The sequence below is a fragment of the Salmo salar genome, chromosome ssa06 (genome assembly GCF_905237065.1).
Source record: "Salmo salar chromosome ssa06, Ssal_v3.1, whole genome shotgun sequence".
Classification (NCBI taxonomy): domain Eukaryota; kingdom Metazoa; phylum Chordata; class Actinopteri; order Salmoniformes; family Salmonidae; genus Salmo; species Salmo salar.
The window spans coordinates 82,268,892-82,287,771 of NC_059447.1; the positions used below are offsets into that span (position 1 = coordinate 82,268,892).

At 44.3% G+C, this 18,880-nt stretch overlaps 1 protein-coding gene across 3 annotated transcripts in view; it reads left to right on the forward strand.

Annotated features, from left to right (window-relative positions):
* LOC106608207 (sodium/potassium/calcium exchanger 4) overlaps positions 1-18,880 on the forward strand; it is a 49,496-nt gene that overhangs the window by 18,336 nt on the left and 12,280 nt on the right. For 2 of the 3 annotated variants that reach the window (XM_014206017.2, XM_045721080.1), the window contains exons 3-9: positions 4,635-4,711; positions 7,098-7,172; positions 7,481-7,565; positions 8,074-8,177; positions 14,295-14,369; positions 14,487-14,512; positions 14,695-14,748. In XM_014206017.2, coding sequence (XP_014061492.2) covers positions 4,635-4,711; positions 7,098-7,172; positions 7,481-7,565; positions 8,074-8,177; positions 14,295-14,369; positions 14,487-14,512; positions 14,695-14,748 — 496 coding nt within the window. The remainder of the gene's footprint in view (positions 1-4,634; positions 4,712-7,097; positions 7,173-7,480; positions 7,566-8,073; positions 8,178-14,294; positions 14,370-14,486; positions 14,513-14,694; positions 14,749-18,880) is intronic. The other variant, XM_014206018.2, reaches the window with a different exon arrangement.

Sequence of the window (18,880 nt, forward strand, 5' to 3'; positions counted from 1 at the left end):
CGAACCTTCAGCTCCCTCCACAGATTTTCTATGGGATTAAGGTCTGGAGACTGGCTAGGCCACTCCAGGACCTTAATGTGCTTCTTCTTGAGCCACTCCTTTGTTGCCTTGGCCGTGTGTTTTGGGTCATTGTCATGCTGGAATACCCATCCACGACCCATTTTCAATGCCCTGGCTGAGGGAAGGAGGTTCTCACGCAAGATTTGACAGTACATGGCCCCGTCAAATGATGTGAAGTTGTCCTGTCCCCTTAGCAGAAAAACACCCCCAAAGCATAATGTTTCCACCTCCATGTTTGACGGTGGAGATGGTGTTCTTGGGGTCATAGGCAGCATTCCTCCTCCTCCAAACACGGCGAGTTAAGTTGATGCCAAAGAGCTCCATTTTGGTCTCATCTGACCACAACACTTTCACCAGTTGTCCTCTGAATCATTCAGATGTTCATTGGCAAACTTTAGACGGGCATGTATATGTATTCTTGAGCAGGGGCACCTTGCGGGCGCTGCAGGATTTCAGTCCTTCACGGCGTAGTGTGTTACCAATTGTTTTCTTGGTGACTATGGTCCCAGCTGCCTTAAGATCATTGACAAGATCCTCCCGTGTAGTTCTGGGCTGATTCCTCATCGTTCTCATGATCATTGCAACCCCACGAGGTGAGATCTTGCATGGAGCCCCAGGCCGAGGGATATTGACAGTTCTTTTGTGTTTCTTCCATTTGCAAATAATCGCACCAACTGTTGTCACCTTCTCACCAAGCTGCTTGGTGATGGTCTTGTAGCCCATTCCAGCCTTGTGTAGGTCTACAATCTTGTCCCTGACATCCTTGGAGAGCTCTTTGGTCTTGGCCATGGTGGAGCGTTTGGAATCTGATTGATTGATTGCTTCTGTGGACAGGTGTCTTTTATAGGTAACAAACTGAGATTAGGAGCACTCCCTTTAAGAGTGTGCTCCTAATCTCAGCTCGTTACCTGTATAAAAGACACCTGGGAGCCAGAAATCTTTCTGATTGAGAGGGGGTCAAATACTTAATTCCCTCATTAAAATGCAAATCATTTTATAACATTTTTGACATGCGGTTTTATGGATTTGTTTTTGTTATTCTGTATTTCACTGTTCAAATAAACCTACCATTAAAATTATAGACTGATAATTTCTTTGTCAGTGGGCAAATGTACAAAATCAGCAGGGGATCAAATACTTTTTTCCCCCCACTGTAAGGGCACCAAACTATTTGAACCTTGCATGTGTGCAATAAATATGTCACTCAGACTTTATCTTAGCCTACTACTTTATACATAGTTTTGTCATAACTAAAGGTATTCTAGTTGAAATTGATGCACATTGCTTTTAGTATGACTTTGTGGATTAGGGTCCTGTACACACTCAAGTTGTACAACTGATGTGCAACACATTTGGTACAAGAGTTTTTCTAAACAATAATGAATGCAGTATTTGTGGAAACTCTCCGTTTTATCACAAAGATATCAGTTGCATCACAACCATTGTGTCAAATGCATCGTACATCAGTTGTACAACTTGAGTGTCTATACTGGGGCCAAGGTGTGTATCACTGCATGGGATTTTGAAGTTACATTATGGCAACGCATTAATGTATGGTGTGCCACTTGACATTCATATCAAAGTGGTGGAGTGTCCATTTTACACATTTAGCTGCTACACAGATATAACTCTCTTATGCATGGGTAGGATGGGTGGTGAGAGCCTGAGTTTCAATTTGTGCTCATCATGTTCAGGAATGTTGATCTTTAAATCCAACAAGAACATTATTTCAAAGTTGACTCGGGTTGAAACTGAATGATACATAGCCTACTCCAAAAAGATATCCCCAAAAGGTTTCCACACACTGTTTCACACCGACAAACTGCAACAACGTGCAGAACGCAGCAGCGGGTTGTCAGTGCAAATACCGTCACCTCTGGATCCCACTTGTGTGCCTTTCGAACAATAAATCGGCAACCCCACCACTGATTTAGTAAACAGCTGAAGGATGGGGCTGGATAAATGTAACCCCTCAACTCATGGACAGAGCTATGGAGGCAAGGAATGACCATCCATTATATCAAAATGATAGTTTTAACCATGCTTTAATGCTATACAGTGTTTGTTTACAATTACGTTTGTAAACAAAAGTAAAACAAGTTTTATTATTCAACAATCAAAGGGTATATATTAATTTTAAAAGTCTGAAAATGGATGTAGAAACCGCAGATTGCCAATGTTTAAACATCAACACTGGCGGAGAAACTATATATCGATGCATGATGACGTTCTTCCAATTAATAGCGAGACATTTGGCAGAAAGCGAGCATATAAATAACCCTGGCCTATGTGACGGTATTAATCTAGCTAGTCTATATGATGCTATTCTTGGGCCAGGTTTGAGACGCGTCATTTAATCAAGCAGCACGCTCCCCCCTAAGGGCTGCTCCCCTTCCTGTCTGCTGTAGCCTAGCGAACTCCCCGCCTGTCCCCGTGTGGCAAAGGGCTGTTGAAGCATGTTCGTGTCCGGACTGACCTCCGCAGGAAAGGACAAAGGCAGACGGTGTCCGGTTCACTGTTTACAACGCGGTGAGCGAGAGGCGACCCCCTCCGTCCGCCCAACTGTGCGCTAGCTCCCGGTCGCGTTCTAAGTACGTTTTTGCTATGGTACCTATTTATACCACGCGCACAGCCAGACCTGATTGTATCGTGGCACCAAGGGATTGTTCCATTAACTACAAAGAGGGAGAGATGGTGATGGCTGCTAGAGCAATTCTATTATTGATTGACGCACAGAACACCCCAGTCGGTATTGGAAGACGTGGCGGGCAAACGTGGACTGTACAGAGAGCGGGTTAAAGCCACTCTAGGGGAAACGTATGTTATTTACTTGGATGGCAGCTCTATTTGATTCCTCTAAGCTTTGTGGTCGTCATTGCCAAATGAGTCAAGTTAATGCTGCCTATGGTATTTCCCGAATTGGGCTATTATTGTTATGTTACATAATGCCTCCTCGTGCGCAGCTGTCGTTTTAATGTATTGCACCTGTGATCTCCAGAACAGTAGCCCACACGAAGCTTTCGGCACATTGACTGCCTTCATAAATACAATGGGCAAAATCTAGTCAATGGTGTAATATTTTTCCGCACTGAATTTCACATATTGCCTTTGTTGACTATCTGTTGTGACATGCAGCATCCGACCTTGGGAGCACTCTCAGACATTTCTGTGTGGGGACTTTGTCACGTGGCAAAGGACCGACACTGCGCTAATATAAACAATTCATGCTGCTAGCGGAGATTAAGCACCATGGACAGCGACCAACGGGAATCCCCGATCTGACATTTAAAAACTCTTTCCTCGTCCCTACCTGCACGTCTACTGGGGGAAGGGATGTTATAGGCTACTGTAATATCACATGATATCCCTTGGAAAAGTTGGGCCAAAGCAGTGTTGCCAAGGAGGATTTAACACTTGGGTTAGTGAATCAGTCACGAGCGCCATCTAATGTGTATATAGACGGTGTATTGCACTAGGTGTGGGACAGGTGCACTGGTATAGCGTCTCAGGTGATCACTGCCATTTCATGAGTCGATATGCTGCAGAAGATCAAATGTAGGTTATTGGTGCATACTCTGTATGAAACTGTGCTTAGTACTTCTGCTGGCTATTTGAACGGTAATGCATGATTGTTTCGTTTGTGTTAAACGCTGTTAAACACACAGACTATTGTATCAAGCCATGTGCAAATGCCAGAGAGCTGATCTACACGTAGCCTATGGTGGATTTTGGACAATCTAGGATCATATAACTTCATGGTCAGGTATCCTGATTGCCTGTGCCATTATTCTACATGATGGAAGTAATGGGAAGAGAAGGTACATGCAGGTGGGTGTATGTCTGATCTCTGGTGGACACACCATTCCTACTCCAGACACTAGCTGGGTCCCATGGAGGGCCAGTCTGTTGCTCACTGCTGTGACCAGATGCTCAGCAGAGTGACCACGTTTTTGGGCAGTACATGGGTCAGTAGAGTCAGGGGTCAACCTGTGTTCTAGCCAGGTTTAAAGGGCATCTGGTGATTTATTTATTTTTTTTCATTTTTTTGGCCAGGTTTAGAGGTGGTGAATGAGCCTTGTCTGTGTCGCCACCTAGCTTCCTTGCACTCTATCAGGGCTGTGTTCAGTAGGGCACACTGTAAAGAAAGCTCTTTGAAATGTTTGCAATGGAAAACAAGGGTTTCATATTGGACAAGTTCAGGTAGTATATCTCTGTTTCTAAACTGTTTCTCCCTACTGAACACACAAACCAATTCATGCCCTATGAGAATTACCTCATTGTCATTATTTTAGGCGATGAGGATGGGTCAATTGGTGACATAATGCAAACAGAAATGAAGTGGTGTTTCAGAGTTGACATGTATTGTACACGCATTGTGTCTTTACAAACATCTTTGTCAATCACGTCACCACAGAAATGAAGTCATGTGTTTTGGAGTTGACTGGAACATTTTCAGTCTTACAAACCTCATGGTCAGTGCCACCACCATGTCACAAGGTGACCTCATCCTTGGAGTGGGGACATCTGGCACATCAGTAACATTACTGACATGTGGTGATGTTTTCTCTCCTCAGCGATCAAGGAGTTCCCTGAAGACCTTTTCACCAACAACGAGCGCAAGAGTGGGGCCGTCCTGCTGCACATAGTGGCGGTAAGGCAGCTCTTTGAATGCATCCATTACTAATTATGACGCTTTCATCACTGGTCCAGTCCAAAATCAACCTCTCGTCCTTAGCTCTAGTTGACTTCTTGATTGCCCCCAGTATGAAAGGTGTAAGTAATATGGGAATGACTCCACCTAGACCGTGGTCTTACAATGATGACTGAAGTTTTCACCACAAATATTTGCGGGGTCACTGATGGCTTAATTCAATATCTTCACATTAAGTATGTTTTCTATCTTGTATTTTGTTATCCTGAAAATTGAAAATATTTAAGGGGTCAAGTGATCTCGTCAGTTTCAGTGGGTAAGAAACGTCTGATACCCCCCTGGTATTATCAAGAGGTGTCTGGGAGTAGGGCACTAAGGGTAGTGTGTCAACTCACTGCCCAGAGTGGGTGAAAAATGCACTTTGATGATATTTCACTTATGTTCTAAAATACATTTTACCAAGACAAATATGATTGTTCATGTTGTGAATCGTTCAGGGGGTCTGTCTCTACCATATCATTAACATTATGTCTAAAAGTTTGATTTCGTAACCTAATACATCCCATAATACGCACTGAGCTCTGTTGACCGAGCGGTGCACTTTCTCGCAGCGACTTGAGGTTTTTACGTGTGGTGGTCTCAAAAAGCCAAATTAACATGACACAAACTGAATTAAATGAAAAAGGCTTTGAAAATGCAAAGCTTGTGATACGCTCAGTGCTCTGATATTTCAGAGATACTGTATCCTTGTTTTTGAGACATCTTTTGAAAAAGAACAGGAATTTTGCATTAATATGTAAAAGCGTACACTAAAATCTGAAAATACTACTTGTCATGTCTATCTTAGCTGTATTGTTTTATATGCTCTGGAAGCAATGCTTTTTTCCTGATATTTGACTGCTTTTTTTCTGTCTGGCCTCCACTGATTTAGTCACCCCAATTTTTATTTTATTTTACCCATTGGTCAAAAGATGTTTTTAATTAGACACCCTATTAAGGGTTGAATGGACTGGCATACCTCATCTCCTTTCTCCACCACACTAATTTGACCCAAAGCAGGGGCTCCTGCCCCCTTCTGTATCCTCACTAACAGCAAACCCTGTCCTGCTGGGTTCTGTCCCGCTGGGTTCAGTCCTGGTCTAGGGGTTCTGTCCCGCTGGGTTCAGCCCTGGTCTAGGGGTTCTGTCCCGCTGGGTTCAGCCCTGGTCTAGGGGTTCTGTCCCGCTGGGTTCAGCCCTGGTCTAGGGGTTCTGTCCCGCTGGGTTCAGCCCTGGTCTAGGGGTTCTGTCCCGCTGGGTTCAGTCCTGGTCTAGGGGTTCTGTCCCGCTGGGTTCAGCCCTGGTCTAGGGGTTCTGTCCTGCTGGGTTCAGCCCTGGTCTAGGGGTTCTGTCCCGCTGGGTTCAGCCCTGGTCTAGGGGTTCTGTCCCGCTGGGTTCAGCCCTGGTCTAGGGGTTCTGTCCCGCTGGGTTCAGCCCTGGTCTAGGGGTTCTGTCCCGCTGGGTTCAGCCCTGGTCTAGGAACCATTCCTCAATTTTACAGGTCTTCATTGTAAATATGAATGTGTTCTTAATCGACTTAGCTGTATAAATAAATAAAATAAATCTCACATGTAATAGGTGTGAAGTTAAGAAGAATCTTGATTCATTTAATGTAATGCTATGACGCTGAGATGAGAGGACTAATGGTAAATTTGGAGCCAATTATTCGCTGGTCCTACAGTGCCCCCTGTGGCTGGGTTGGAGCACAGCACCCTCTGGAGCCCAGTGATGTCAGTCTTGATCTATAATTTATATATCTATCACGTCAGCTGTACTGAAATAGAATTGTTTTTTTCTCACTCCCACAATGCTAAGGAACAATTGCCTGCTCACATCTCTTTGTGCTGTCTTGCCAACTGCTATGGTTATTTGGCATGAAAATGATCATAGGAGTTGGCTATACAGCATGAGTAGATCTGGGACAAGGCTAGGGGGATATTATGCAGTATGCACTGCAGTTAATGTCTAAGCAATGACCTATACAAACAATTTTCAAAGTGATTATCAATCCCAGATCAGACGATCAGATGGATATCATTCTACCTGGTGGTAGCAGTTCCATCTTTAGATATGTTAGGTAGAATTTCCTACACATTTATTACCTTATGTATGTAATCCTAGATGTTTCTAATCCTCCCAGCTCTACGTCATACCTAGCAGCTATGTGCTAGGGGTCCATTTTGGGATTGGTCGATAGTGCTCTCTAGGTTCATCCTTCCTTCCTTGATCTTCCAAGTTTCCTTCCTTGGTCTTCCAAGTTTCCTATCAGATCAGCCAATTTCTGCTGAGTTAATGTTTCACACGTATGCTCGTACACTCACCCTGACTTCTCTCCCGTCTCTCCGCAGGCCCTCTATATGTTCCTGGCCCTGGCTATAATCTGTGATGACTACTTTGTGACATCGCTGGAGAAGATCTGTGAGGTGAGGGACAGTTTTCCACCACCCTTGTTAGGAACACAATCTGGTGAAAGTGGTCAGAGATTAGGCCTATGTTCTTAACACGGGGAAGTTTTCTGCTAACTTAGTAGCTAGGTTGGCACTTCTCGAGTAATACTTTCACTCATCAATATTCTTTGAGAACTGAATGAAATATTCCTAATGAAGTACTTCTCTATTCTGTGATTGATTTGGGTGTGAAGATACATGAATTGCCACATTTAAATGCAAAGCTTTTTGGAAGCTCACCTTGAATAAGCACTCTGGTCTCCTCGTCTCTTTCTGTCCGTCAGAAACTAGACCTAAGTGAGGATGTTGCCGGAGCCACTTTTATGGCAGCTGGGAGTTCTGCTCCAGAGCTGTTTGCCTCAGTCATTGGTAAGATATGACACACCGCCACACACACACACACCGGCACACTCACGTCGACACAATCTCTGATACCCAGAAGTAAAATCTTGTGTAATTGCGTCAGATGCTGGATTATGTTCTGGGGAGAGATGTATAGGATAAAATACTAACCATACTAGAGAAGTCTACACCCCCCCCTCCTCCCCAAAACGTAAACTTTCAGACAAAGCATGAACCAAATGTCCCCCCTTCCTTCTGAAATGTGAAAGATGTCAACTCGTGGGAAACTGTGATTTGTCCAAATGATCAGTGTCTATAAAAACCTGCGTACCAGAAAAAAGTGACTTGTTAATCATCGCATCCCACAGTCTTCTGACAGACTACGTGTGTCTGTTCACCAGAGTTTAACCAACATAAACACACCAATATATCCAAATCTAAAAAAAACACACCTACACACACAGATGCTACACACACACTCTCCCAGATGGCTGTTGTCAGGGCTGATTGCTGTTGGCTCCCTCCCTCTGTGCAGGTGTCTTCATCACCCACGGTGACGTGGGGGTGGGGACAATCGTTGGCTCAGCCGTCTTCAATATCCTGTGCATCATCGGTGTGTGCGGAATCTTTGCCGGACAGGTGTGTTTCTGTGTGTGTTTCTTTGTACGTATGCAGGTGTGCGTGCAGGTCTCGTTTAGTGCAGCATTTACGTTTGGATCACTTATGGGCTGAGAAGGAGTGCCCCTAAGGGGAACCATGTCCAGATGAATGTTTGATTGTTTTGTCTTGGAAAGCATATTCCTGGGCCGTGTTCAGAAAGAGCAGGAGTGCTGATCTAGGATCAGTTTTGCCTTTTTTAGATTATAATGAGTAGGATTACAGTGTCTTCGGAAAGTATTCAGACCCATTAAAAAAAAATGAAAAGGCATCAGCAATCTGCACACAGTACTCCATAATCACAAAGTGAAAACAGATTTTGACATTTTTGCAAATGTATTCAAAATAAACAAATACCTTATTTACGTACAGTTGAAGTCGGAAGTTTACATACACCTTAGCCAAATGCATTTAAACTCAGTTTTTCACAATTCCTGACATTTAATCCTAGTATAAAATCCCTGTGATCAGTTAGGATCACCACTTTATTTTAAGAATGTGAAACGTCAGAATAATAGTGATTTATTTCCGCTTTTATTTCTTTCATCACATTCCCAGTGGGTCAGAAGGTTACATGCACTCAATTAGTATTTGGTAGCATTGCCTTTAAATTGTTTAACTTGGGTCAAACATTTCGGGTAGCCTTCCACAAGCTTCACACAATAAGTTGGGTGAATTTTGGCCCATTCCTCCTGACAGAGCTGGTGTAACTGAGTCAGGTTTGAAGGCCTCCTTGCTCGCACACACTTTTTCAGTTCTGCCCACAAATGTTCTATAAGATTGAGGTCAGGGCTTTGTGATGGCCATTCCAATACCTTGACTTTGCTGTCCTTAAGCCATTTTGCCACAACTTTGGAAGTATGCTTGGGGTCATTGTCCATTTGGAAGACCCATTTGCGACCAAGCTTTAACTTCCTGACTGATGTCTTGATGTTGCTTCAATATATCCACATAATTTTCCTTCCTCATGTTGCCATCTATTTTGTAAAGTGCATCAGTCCCTCCTGCAGCAAAGCACCCCCACAACATGATGCTGCCACCCCTGTGCTTCACGGTTTGGATGGTGTTCTTCGGCTTGCAAGCATCCCCCTTTTTCCTCCAAACAAACCAATGGTCATTATGGCCAAACAGTTCTACTTTTGTTTAATCAGACCAGAGGACATTTCTCCAAAAAGTACGATATTTGTCCCCATGTGCAGTTGCAAACCGTAGTCTGGCTTTTTATGGCGGTTTTGGAGCAGTGGCTTCTAACTTGCTGAGCGGCCTTTCAGGTTATGTCGATATAGGACTCGTTTGAACTTGTACTTTTAAAAATCCACCTCTCTAAAAACAAGTCTCTCACCATTGCCGCCTGCTATAGACCACCCTCTGGTCCCAGCTGTGCTCTGGACACCATATGTGAAATGATTGCCCCCCATCTATCTTCAGAGTTCATGCTGCTAGGTGACCTCAACTGGGACATGCTTAACACCCCGGGCCATCCTACAATCTAAGCTTGATGCCCTCAATCTCACACAAATTATCAATGAACCTACTAGGTACCACCCCAAAGCCGTAAACACGTCACCCTCATAGATATCATCCTAACCAACTTGCCCTCTAAATACACCTCTGCTGTTTTCAACCAAGATCTCAGCGATCACTGCCTCATTGCCTGCATCCGTAATGGGTCAGCGGTCAAACGACCTACACTCATCACTGTGAAACGCTCCCTGAAACACTTCAGCGAGCAGGCCTTTCTAATTGACCTGGCCCGGGTATCCTGGAAGGATAGTGACCTCATCCCGTCAGTAGAGGATGCCTGGTTATTTTTTTTAAAATGCCTTCCTCACCATCTTAAAGAATGCCCCATTCAAGAAATTTAGAACCAGGAACAGATATAGCCCTTGGTTCTCTCCAGACCTGACTGCCCTTAACCAACACAAAAACATCCTGTGGGCGTTCTGCATTAGCATCGAACAGCCCCCGTGATATGCAACTTTTCAGGGAAGTTAGAAACCAATATTCACAGGCAGTTAGAAATGCCAAGGCTAGCTTTTTCAAACAGAAATTTGCTTCCTGCAACACAAACTCCAAAAAGTTCTGGGACACTGTAAAGTCCATGGAGAATAAGAGCACCAACTCCCAGCTGCCCACTGCACTAAGGATAGGAAAGTCTGTCACCTCCGATAAATCCACTATAATTGAGAATTTCAATAAGCATTTTTCTCTCGGCTGGCCATGCTTTCCACCTGGCTACCCCTACCCCGGTAAACAGCACTGCACCCCCCACAGCAACTCACCCAAGCCTTCCCCATTTCTCCTTCTCCCAAATCCAGTCAGCTGATGTTCTGAAAGAGCTGCAAAATCTGGACCCCTACAAATCAGCCGGGCTAGACAATCTGGACCCTTTCTTTCTAAAATGATCTGCCAAAATTGTTGCAACCCCTATTACTAGCCTGTTCAACCTCTCTTTCGTGTCGTCTGGGATTCCAAAAGATTGGAAAGCTGCCGCGGTCATCCCCCTCTTCAAAGGGGGGGACACTTCAGACCCAAACTGCTACAGACCTATATCTATCCTACCCTGCCTTTCTAAGGTATTCCAAAGCCAAGTCAACAAACAGATTACCGACCATTTCGAATCTCACCGCACCTTCTCTGCTATGCAATCTGGTTTCAGAGCTGGTCATGGGTGCACCTCAGCCATGCTCAAGGTCCTGAACGATATCTTAACCGCCATCGATAAGAAACAATACTGTGCAGCCGTATTCATTGACCTGGCCAAGGCTTTCGACTCTGTCAATCACCACATCTTCATCGGCAGACTCAATAGTCTTGGTTTCTCAAATGATTGCCTCGTCTGGTTCGCCAACTACTTCTCTGATAGAGTTCAGTGTGTCAAATCGGAGGGCCTGTTGTCCGGACCTCTGGCAGTCTCTATGGGGGTGCCACAGGGTTCAATTCTTGGGCCGACTCTCTTCTCTGTATACATCAATGTTGTCGCTCTTGCTGCTGGTGAGTCTCGGATCCACCTCTACGCAGACGACATCATTCTGTATACTTCTGGCCCTTCTTTGGACACTGTGTTAACAACCCTCCAGACGAGCTTCAATGCCATACAACTCTCCTTCCGTGGCCTCCAACTGCTCTTAAATACAAGTAAAACTAAATGCATGCTCTTCAAATGATCGCTGCCTGTACCTGCCCGCCCGTCCAGCATCAGTACTCTGGACGGCTCTGACTTAGAATATGTGGACAACTACAAGTACCTGGGTGTCTGGTTAGACTGTAAACTCTCCTTCCAGACTCACATTAAGCATCTCCAATCCAAAATTAAATCTACAATCAGCTTCCTATTTCGCAACAAAACCTCCTTCACTCATGCTGCCAAACATACCCTCGTAAAACTCACCATCCTACCGATCCTCGACCTCAGCGATGTCATTTACAAAATAGCCTCCAATAGCCTACTCAATAAATTGGATGCAGTATATCAGTGCCATCCGTTTGGTCACCAAAGCCCCATACACTACCCACCACTGCGACCTGTACGCTCTCGTTGGCTGGCCCTCGCTTCACACTCGTCGCCAAACCCACTGGCTCCAGGTCTACAAGACCCTGCTAGGTAAAGTCCCCCCTTATCTCAGCTCGCTGGTCACCATAGCAGCACCCACCTGTAGCACGCGCTCCAGCAGGTATATCTCACTGGTCACCCCCAAAGCCAATTCCTCCTTCGGCCGCCTCTCCTTCCAGTTCTCTGCTGTCAATGACTGGAACGAACTACAAACATCTCTGAAACTGGAAACACTTATCTCCCTCACTAGCTTTAAGCACCAGCTCTCAGAGCAGCTCACAGATTACTGCACCTGTACATAGCTCATCTATAATTTAGCCCACTGTATTATTGACTATGTTTTACTCCATGTGTAAATCTGTGTTGTTGTATGTGTGAAACTACTTTGCTTTATCTTGGCTAGGTTGCAATTGTAAATGAGAACTTGTTCTCAACTTGCCTACCTGGTTAAATAAATAAAAATCTTCACAAGGTCCTTTACTGCTGTTCTGGGATTGATTTGCACTTTACGCACCAAAGTACGTTCATCTCTAGGAGACAGAACGCATCTCCTTCCTGAGCGGTATGATGGCTGCGTGGTCCCATAGTGTTTATACTTGCGTACTATTGTTTATACAGATGAACGTGGTACCTTCAGGCATTTGGAAATTGCTACCAAGGATGAACTAGACTTGTGGAGGTCTACAATTCTTTTCTGAGGTCTTGGCTGATTTCTTTAGATTTTCCCATTAATTTCAAGCAAACAGGCACTGAGTTTGAAGGTAGGCCTTGAAATACATCGAGGTACACCTCCAATTGACTCAAATTATGTCAATTAGCCTATCAGAAGCTTCTAAAGCCATGACATAATTTTCTGGAATTTTCCAAGCTGTTTAAAGGCACAGTCAACTTAGTGTATGTAAAACAGTGAAATAATCTGTCTGTAAACAATTGTTGGAAAAATTACTTGTCATGCACAAAGTAGATGTCCTAACCGACTTGCCAAAACTATAGTTTGCTAACAAGAAATTTGTGGAGTGGTTGAAAAACGAGCTTTAATGACTCCAACCTAAGTGTATGTAAACTTCCGGCTTCAACTGTAAGTATTCAAACCCTTTGCTTTGAGACTCGAAATTGAGCTCAGGTGCATCCTGTTTCCTTTGATCATCCTTGATGTTTCTACAAGTTATTTGGTGTCCACCTGTGGTAAATTCAGTTCATTGGACATGATTTGGAAAGGCACACACCTGTCTATATAAGGCCCCACAGTTCACAGGGCATGTCAAAGCAAAAACAAAACCATGAGGTCGAAGGAATTGTCCGTATAGTTCCGAGACAGGTTTGTTTCGAGGCACAGTTCTGACGAAGGGTACCAAAACATTTCTGCAGCAATGAATGTCCCAAAGAACACAGTGGCCTCCATAATTCTTAAATGGAAGAAGTTTCGATTCACCAAGACTCTTCCTAGAGCTGGCCGCCCGGCCCTACAGAGCAAACGGGGGAGAATGGCCTTGGTCAGGGTGGTGACCGAGAACACGATGGTCACTCTGACAGCGCTTCAGAGTTCCTCTGTGGAGATGGGTGATCCTTCCAGAAGGACAACCATCTCTGCAGCACTCCACAAATCTAGCGTTTATGGTAGAGTGGCCAGACGGTAGCCGCTCCTCAGTAAAAGGCATATGACAGCCCACTTGGAGTTTGCCAAAAGGCACCTAAAGACACTCAGACCATGAGAAACAAGATTCTCTGGTCTGATGAAACCAATATTTTATTCTGGCCTGAATGCCAAGCATCACATCTGGAGGAAACCTGGCACCATCCCTACTGTGAAGTGTGGTGGTGGCAGCATCATGCTGTGGGGATGTTTTTCAGCATCAGGGACTGGGAGACTAGTCAGGATTGAGGTGAAGATGAACGGAGCAAAGTACAGGGCAATCCTTGATGAAAACCTGCTCCAGAGCGCTCATAATCTCAAACTAGGGCGGTTCACCTTCCAACAGGACAATGACCCTAAGCACACAGCTAAGACAACACGAGTGGCTTTGGGACAAGTCTCTGATGTCCTTGAATGTCCCAGAGCCCGGACTTGAACCTGATTTGAACAGCAGCAACGCTCTCCATCCAACCTGACAGAGCTTGAGAGGATCTGCAGAGAAGAATGGGAGAAACTCCCCAAATACAGGTGTGCCAAGCTTGTTGCGTCACACCCAAGACGACTCGAGGCTGTAATCGCTGCCAATGGTGCTTCAACAAAGTACTCAGTAAAGGGTTTGAATACTTATGTAAATGTCATATTTCAGTTTTTTTTATTTTTATAAATTAGCAAAAATGTTTAAACCTGTTTTTGCTTCGTCATTATGGGGTATTGTGCATAAAAACAATTGAATCAATATTATAATAAGGCTATAACCTATCAAAATGTGGAAAAAGTCAGGGTTTCTGAATACTTTCCGAAGGCGCTCTACGTAGAAAAGGGGAGCTGATCCTAGATCAGGACTTCTTGACTGAGACACATTAGTTACTGTATACAGGAACGGGATCTCTTTCCTGACTCTTCCTCTTTCTAGGTTGTAATGTTGGGTTGGTGGTCTGTTTTTCGAGATTCATTCTACTACATCTTGTCTATCCTAGCTCTTATTGCGGTAGGTCTGACATTAAATTGCTCTTAACATATACTGTATGCCACCATAAACAATATATTTATTGAGTAATTCCTAACTGGCATCGTTTTGATTTCTGCCCGTGCTCTTTTTCCCTAGTTCATTTACGATGAGAAGGTGGTGTGGTAAGTGATCAGCCCTTTTTAAATATGACCTTGATATGATGGGATTTCATTGGTTACGTACCTGAACTCTGCTCCTTATTGGGCGATATGTGATTTTATTGGGTTACTGGGATGTGATTTCATCGGCCTATATTGGGAGATCATTGGTTGTCTCTGAGCCTGTGCTCCTCTGTCCGTCTCAGGTGGGAGAGCCTGGTGTTGGTGCTCATGTACTGTGGATACATCCTCATCATGAAGTAAGTACTGCGCTACTAAGTCTGTGACATCACGCAGCTCAGGAAGGCCAATGAAACTGAGGGTGGATATCTTGAAGAGATTCTCCTGTACTTTTTGTATACTTTTTAGCCAGTAGTTCTAAAAGTAGAGCTAGCGAGCCAAAAGTGGTCCCCGGGGGAAAAAATGGTGTATACAGTACCAGTAAAAAGTTTGGACACGCCTACTCATTCAAGGGGTTTTCTTTATTTTGACTATTTTTTACATTGTAGAGTGCAAATCTGTCATCAAGGCTACTTTGAAGAATCTCAAATATAAAAAAAAAAGTAACACTTTTTTTGGGTTACTACATGATTCATAGTTTTGATGTCTTCACTAGTATTTTACAATGTAGAAAATAGTAAAAATAAAGAAAAACCCTGAAATGAGTAGGTGTGTCCAAACGTTTGACTGATGCTCTGTATGCAGATATGTGAAAAGTATGTGGACACCTGCTTGTAGAACATCTCATTCCAAAATCATGGGCATTAATGTGGAGTTGGTCCCCACTTTGCTGCTATAACAGCCTCCACTCTTCTGGGAAGGCTTTCCACTAGATGTTGGATCATTGCTGCGGGGACTTGCTTCCATTCAGCCACAAGAACATTAGTGAGGTTGGGCACTGATGTTGGGCGATTAGTCCTGGCTCGCAGTCAGTGTTCCAATTAATCTCAAAGGTGTTCGATGGGGTTGAGATCAGGGCTCTGTGCAGGCCAGTCAAGTTCTTCCACACCGATCTCGAAAAAAACATTTCTGTATGGACCTCGCTGTGTCCATAGGGGCATTGTCATGCTGAAACAGGAAAGAGCCTTCCCCAAACTGTTGCCACAAAGTTGGAAGCACAGACTCGTCTAGAATGTCATTGTATGCTGTAGCGTTTAGAATTTCCCTTCACTTGAACTAAGGGGGCTAGCCCAAACAATCAAATCACATTTTATTTGTCACATACACATAGTTAGCATATGTTAATGTGAGTGTAGCGAAATGCTTGTGCTTCTAGTTCTGACAGTGCAGTAATATCTAACAAGTAATCTAACAATTCCCCAACAACCACCTAATACATACAAATCTAAAGTGGTGAATGAGAATATGTACATGTAAGTATATGGCCGAGCGGCATAGGCAAGGTGCAATAGATGTTATAAAATGCAGTATAGACATGTAAACCATTATTTAGAGTGGCATTGTTTAAAGTGACTAGTGATCCATTTATTAAAGTGGCCAGTGATTGTGTCTCAATGTAGGCAGCAGCCTCTCTGAGTTAGTGATGGCTGTTTAGCAGTCTGATGGCCTTGAGATGGAAGCTGTTTTTCAGTCTCTCGGTCCCAGCTTTGATGTACCTGTACTGACCTCGCCTTCTGGATGGTAGTGGTGTGAACAGGCAGTGGCTCTGGTGGTTGAGGTCCTTGATGATCTTTTTGGCCATCCTGTGACATCGGGCGCTGTAGGTGTCCTGGAGGGCAGGTAGTTGGCCCCTGGTGATGCGTTGTGCAGACCGCACCACCCTCTGGAGAGCCCTGCGGTTGTGGGCGGAGCAGTTGCCATACCAGCGGTGATACAGCCCGACAGAATGCTCTCCATTGTGCAGCTGTGAAAGTTTGAGCGTTTTGGGTGAAAAGCCACATTTCTTCAACCTCCTGAGGTTGAAGAGGCTCTGTTGCGCCTTCTTCACCACACTGTTTGTGTGGGTGGACCATTTCAGTTTGTCGGTGACGTGTACGCCATGGAACTTAGACCATTATTCCTCCACCAAGCTTTACAGTTGGCACTATGCATTCGGGTAGGTAGTGTTCTCCTGGCATCCGCCAAACCCAGATTCATCGTTCCAGAGAACGCGTTTCCACTGCTCCTGAGTCCAATGGCGACGAGCTTTACACCACTAAAGTCGACACTTGGCATTGCGCATGGTGATCTTAAACTTGTGTGCGACTGCTCGGCCATGGAAACCCATTTCATTAATCTCCCGACGAACAGGTCCTGTGCTGACGTTGCTTCCAGAGGCAGTTTGGAACTCTGTAGTGAGTGTTGCAACCGAGGACAGATGATTTTTACATGCTATGCACTTCAGCATTTGGTGGTCCTGTTCTGTGAGCTTGTGTGACCTACCACTTCATGGCTGAGCCGTTGTTCCTCTTAGACGTTTACACTTCACAACAGCACTTACAGTTAACTGGGGCAGCTCTAGCAGGGCAGCATTTTGACTTGTTGGAAAGATGGCATCCTATAACGGTGCCACGTTAAGTCAATGCGCTCTTCAGTACGGACCATTCTACTGCCAATGTTTGTCTATGGAGATTGCATGGCGGTGTGCTCGATTTTTATACACCTGTCAGCAACGGATGTGGCTGAAATAGCCAAATTCACTCCTTTGTAGGGGTGTCCACATACTTTGGGCCTTTTATTGTATGTGCACCGCGTCATTGCTCTCTCTCTCTCTGCTGTGTGTTCATCTTGCTAGCTGTCACTCAAATGGCGAGGGGGGTGAAGCTCATTGGCTAGAACTTGAATTGCTAGGGGGCTGGCCCACGTGTTGAAGCACAGCTTCCAGTAAACACCCAGTAAACACCCGGTAAACACCCTAGGGATTTGGTGGCTAATTGAGGTAAGACCGTAATTCTGGTGATAGATTGTACATGTGAAGCAACACAAACATTGGCACACACACAATAACATACGCACTATACATACACATGGCTTTAGTACTGTAGATATGTGGTGGAGTAGGGGCCTGAGGGCTTACAGTGTCTTGTGAAATCTGTGAATGTTTTAAAATTGTAAAAACTGCCTTAATTTTGCTGGACCACAGGAAGAGTAGCTGCTGCTTTGGCAGGAACTAATGGGGATCCATAATAACTACAAACTACACATTGACACATCCAGCCCAAAGCGAGAGGTTTACATTTTCCGTAACATCTCTTTTAAGATGTTGTATGTATTTCTAAGAAATGTACAAAGACTGAATGCTAAAATATTGAATTTGAGTCACCCCGATTTTCTGGGGGATGGGAGTTTTTGTCTGTCTGTTTCTGCCTTCGTTCATCCAGGTCACTTCTGCTGCCAGTAATCTGTCTCTCAGCCCCAGCCTGCTCACTCCCAGCCCAGCCATAAGACTTTAATCCTCCCTCTGCAGTGGCTAAAGAGCACCATGCTTAACTGGATATCACTTGTCTCCTGTCTAGTTAGGAGGAAAGGACTTCTCAGACTGCCCTTCTATGACCCATTATGAAAGCTACTCGCAAAATAGCCTACTCACTGACTATTTCAGACTATTCTGTCCATAGGGATTGCTGTATGTACTATCATTAGAAGTGTGCATACATAGGATGTCAAATATAGTGGATATAAAAAGTCTACACACTCCTGTTAAAATGGCAGGTTTTTGTGATGTAAAAGAATGAGACAAAGATAAATCATGTCAGAACTTTTTCTACTGTTAATGTGACCTATAATGTGAACAATTGAAAAACAAACTGAAATCTTCGAGGGGGAAAAATGAAAAATAAAAACCTTACAATAACCTGGTTGCATAAGTGTGCACAAGTCTTATAACTGGGGATGTGGCTGTGTTCAGAATTAACCAATCACATTCAAACTCATGTTAAATAGAAGTCATTACACACCTGCCATCATTTAAAGTGACTCTGATTAATCACAAATAAAGTTCAGCTGTTCTAGTAGGATTTTCCTGACATTTTCTTAGTTGCATCTCAGAGCAAAAGCCATGGTCCGCAGAGAGCTTCCAAAGCATCAGAGGGATCTCATTGTTGAAAGATATCAGTCAGGAGAAGGGTACAAAATAATTTCCAAAGCATTACATATACCATGGAACACAGTGAAAACAGTCATCATGAAGTGGAGAAAATATGGCACCACAGAGACATTACCAAGAACTGGACGTCCCTCCAAAATGTATGAAAAGACGAGAAGATAACTGGTCAGGGAGGCTTCCAAGAGGCCTACAGCAACATTAAAGGAACTGCAGGAATTTCTGGCAAGTACTGGCTGTGTGCTACATGTGACAACAATCTCCCGTATTCTTCATATGAATGGGCTATGGGGTAGGGTGGCAAGACGGAAGTCTTTTCTTACAATGAAAAACATCCAAGCCCGGCTGAA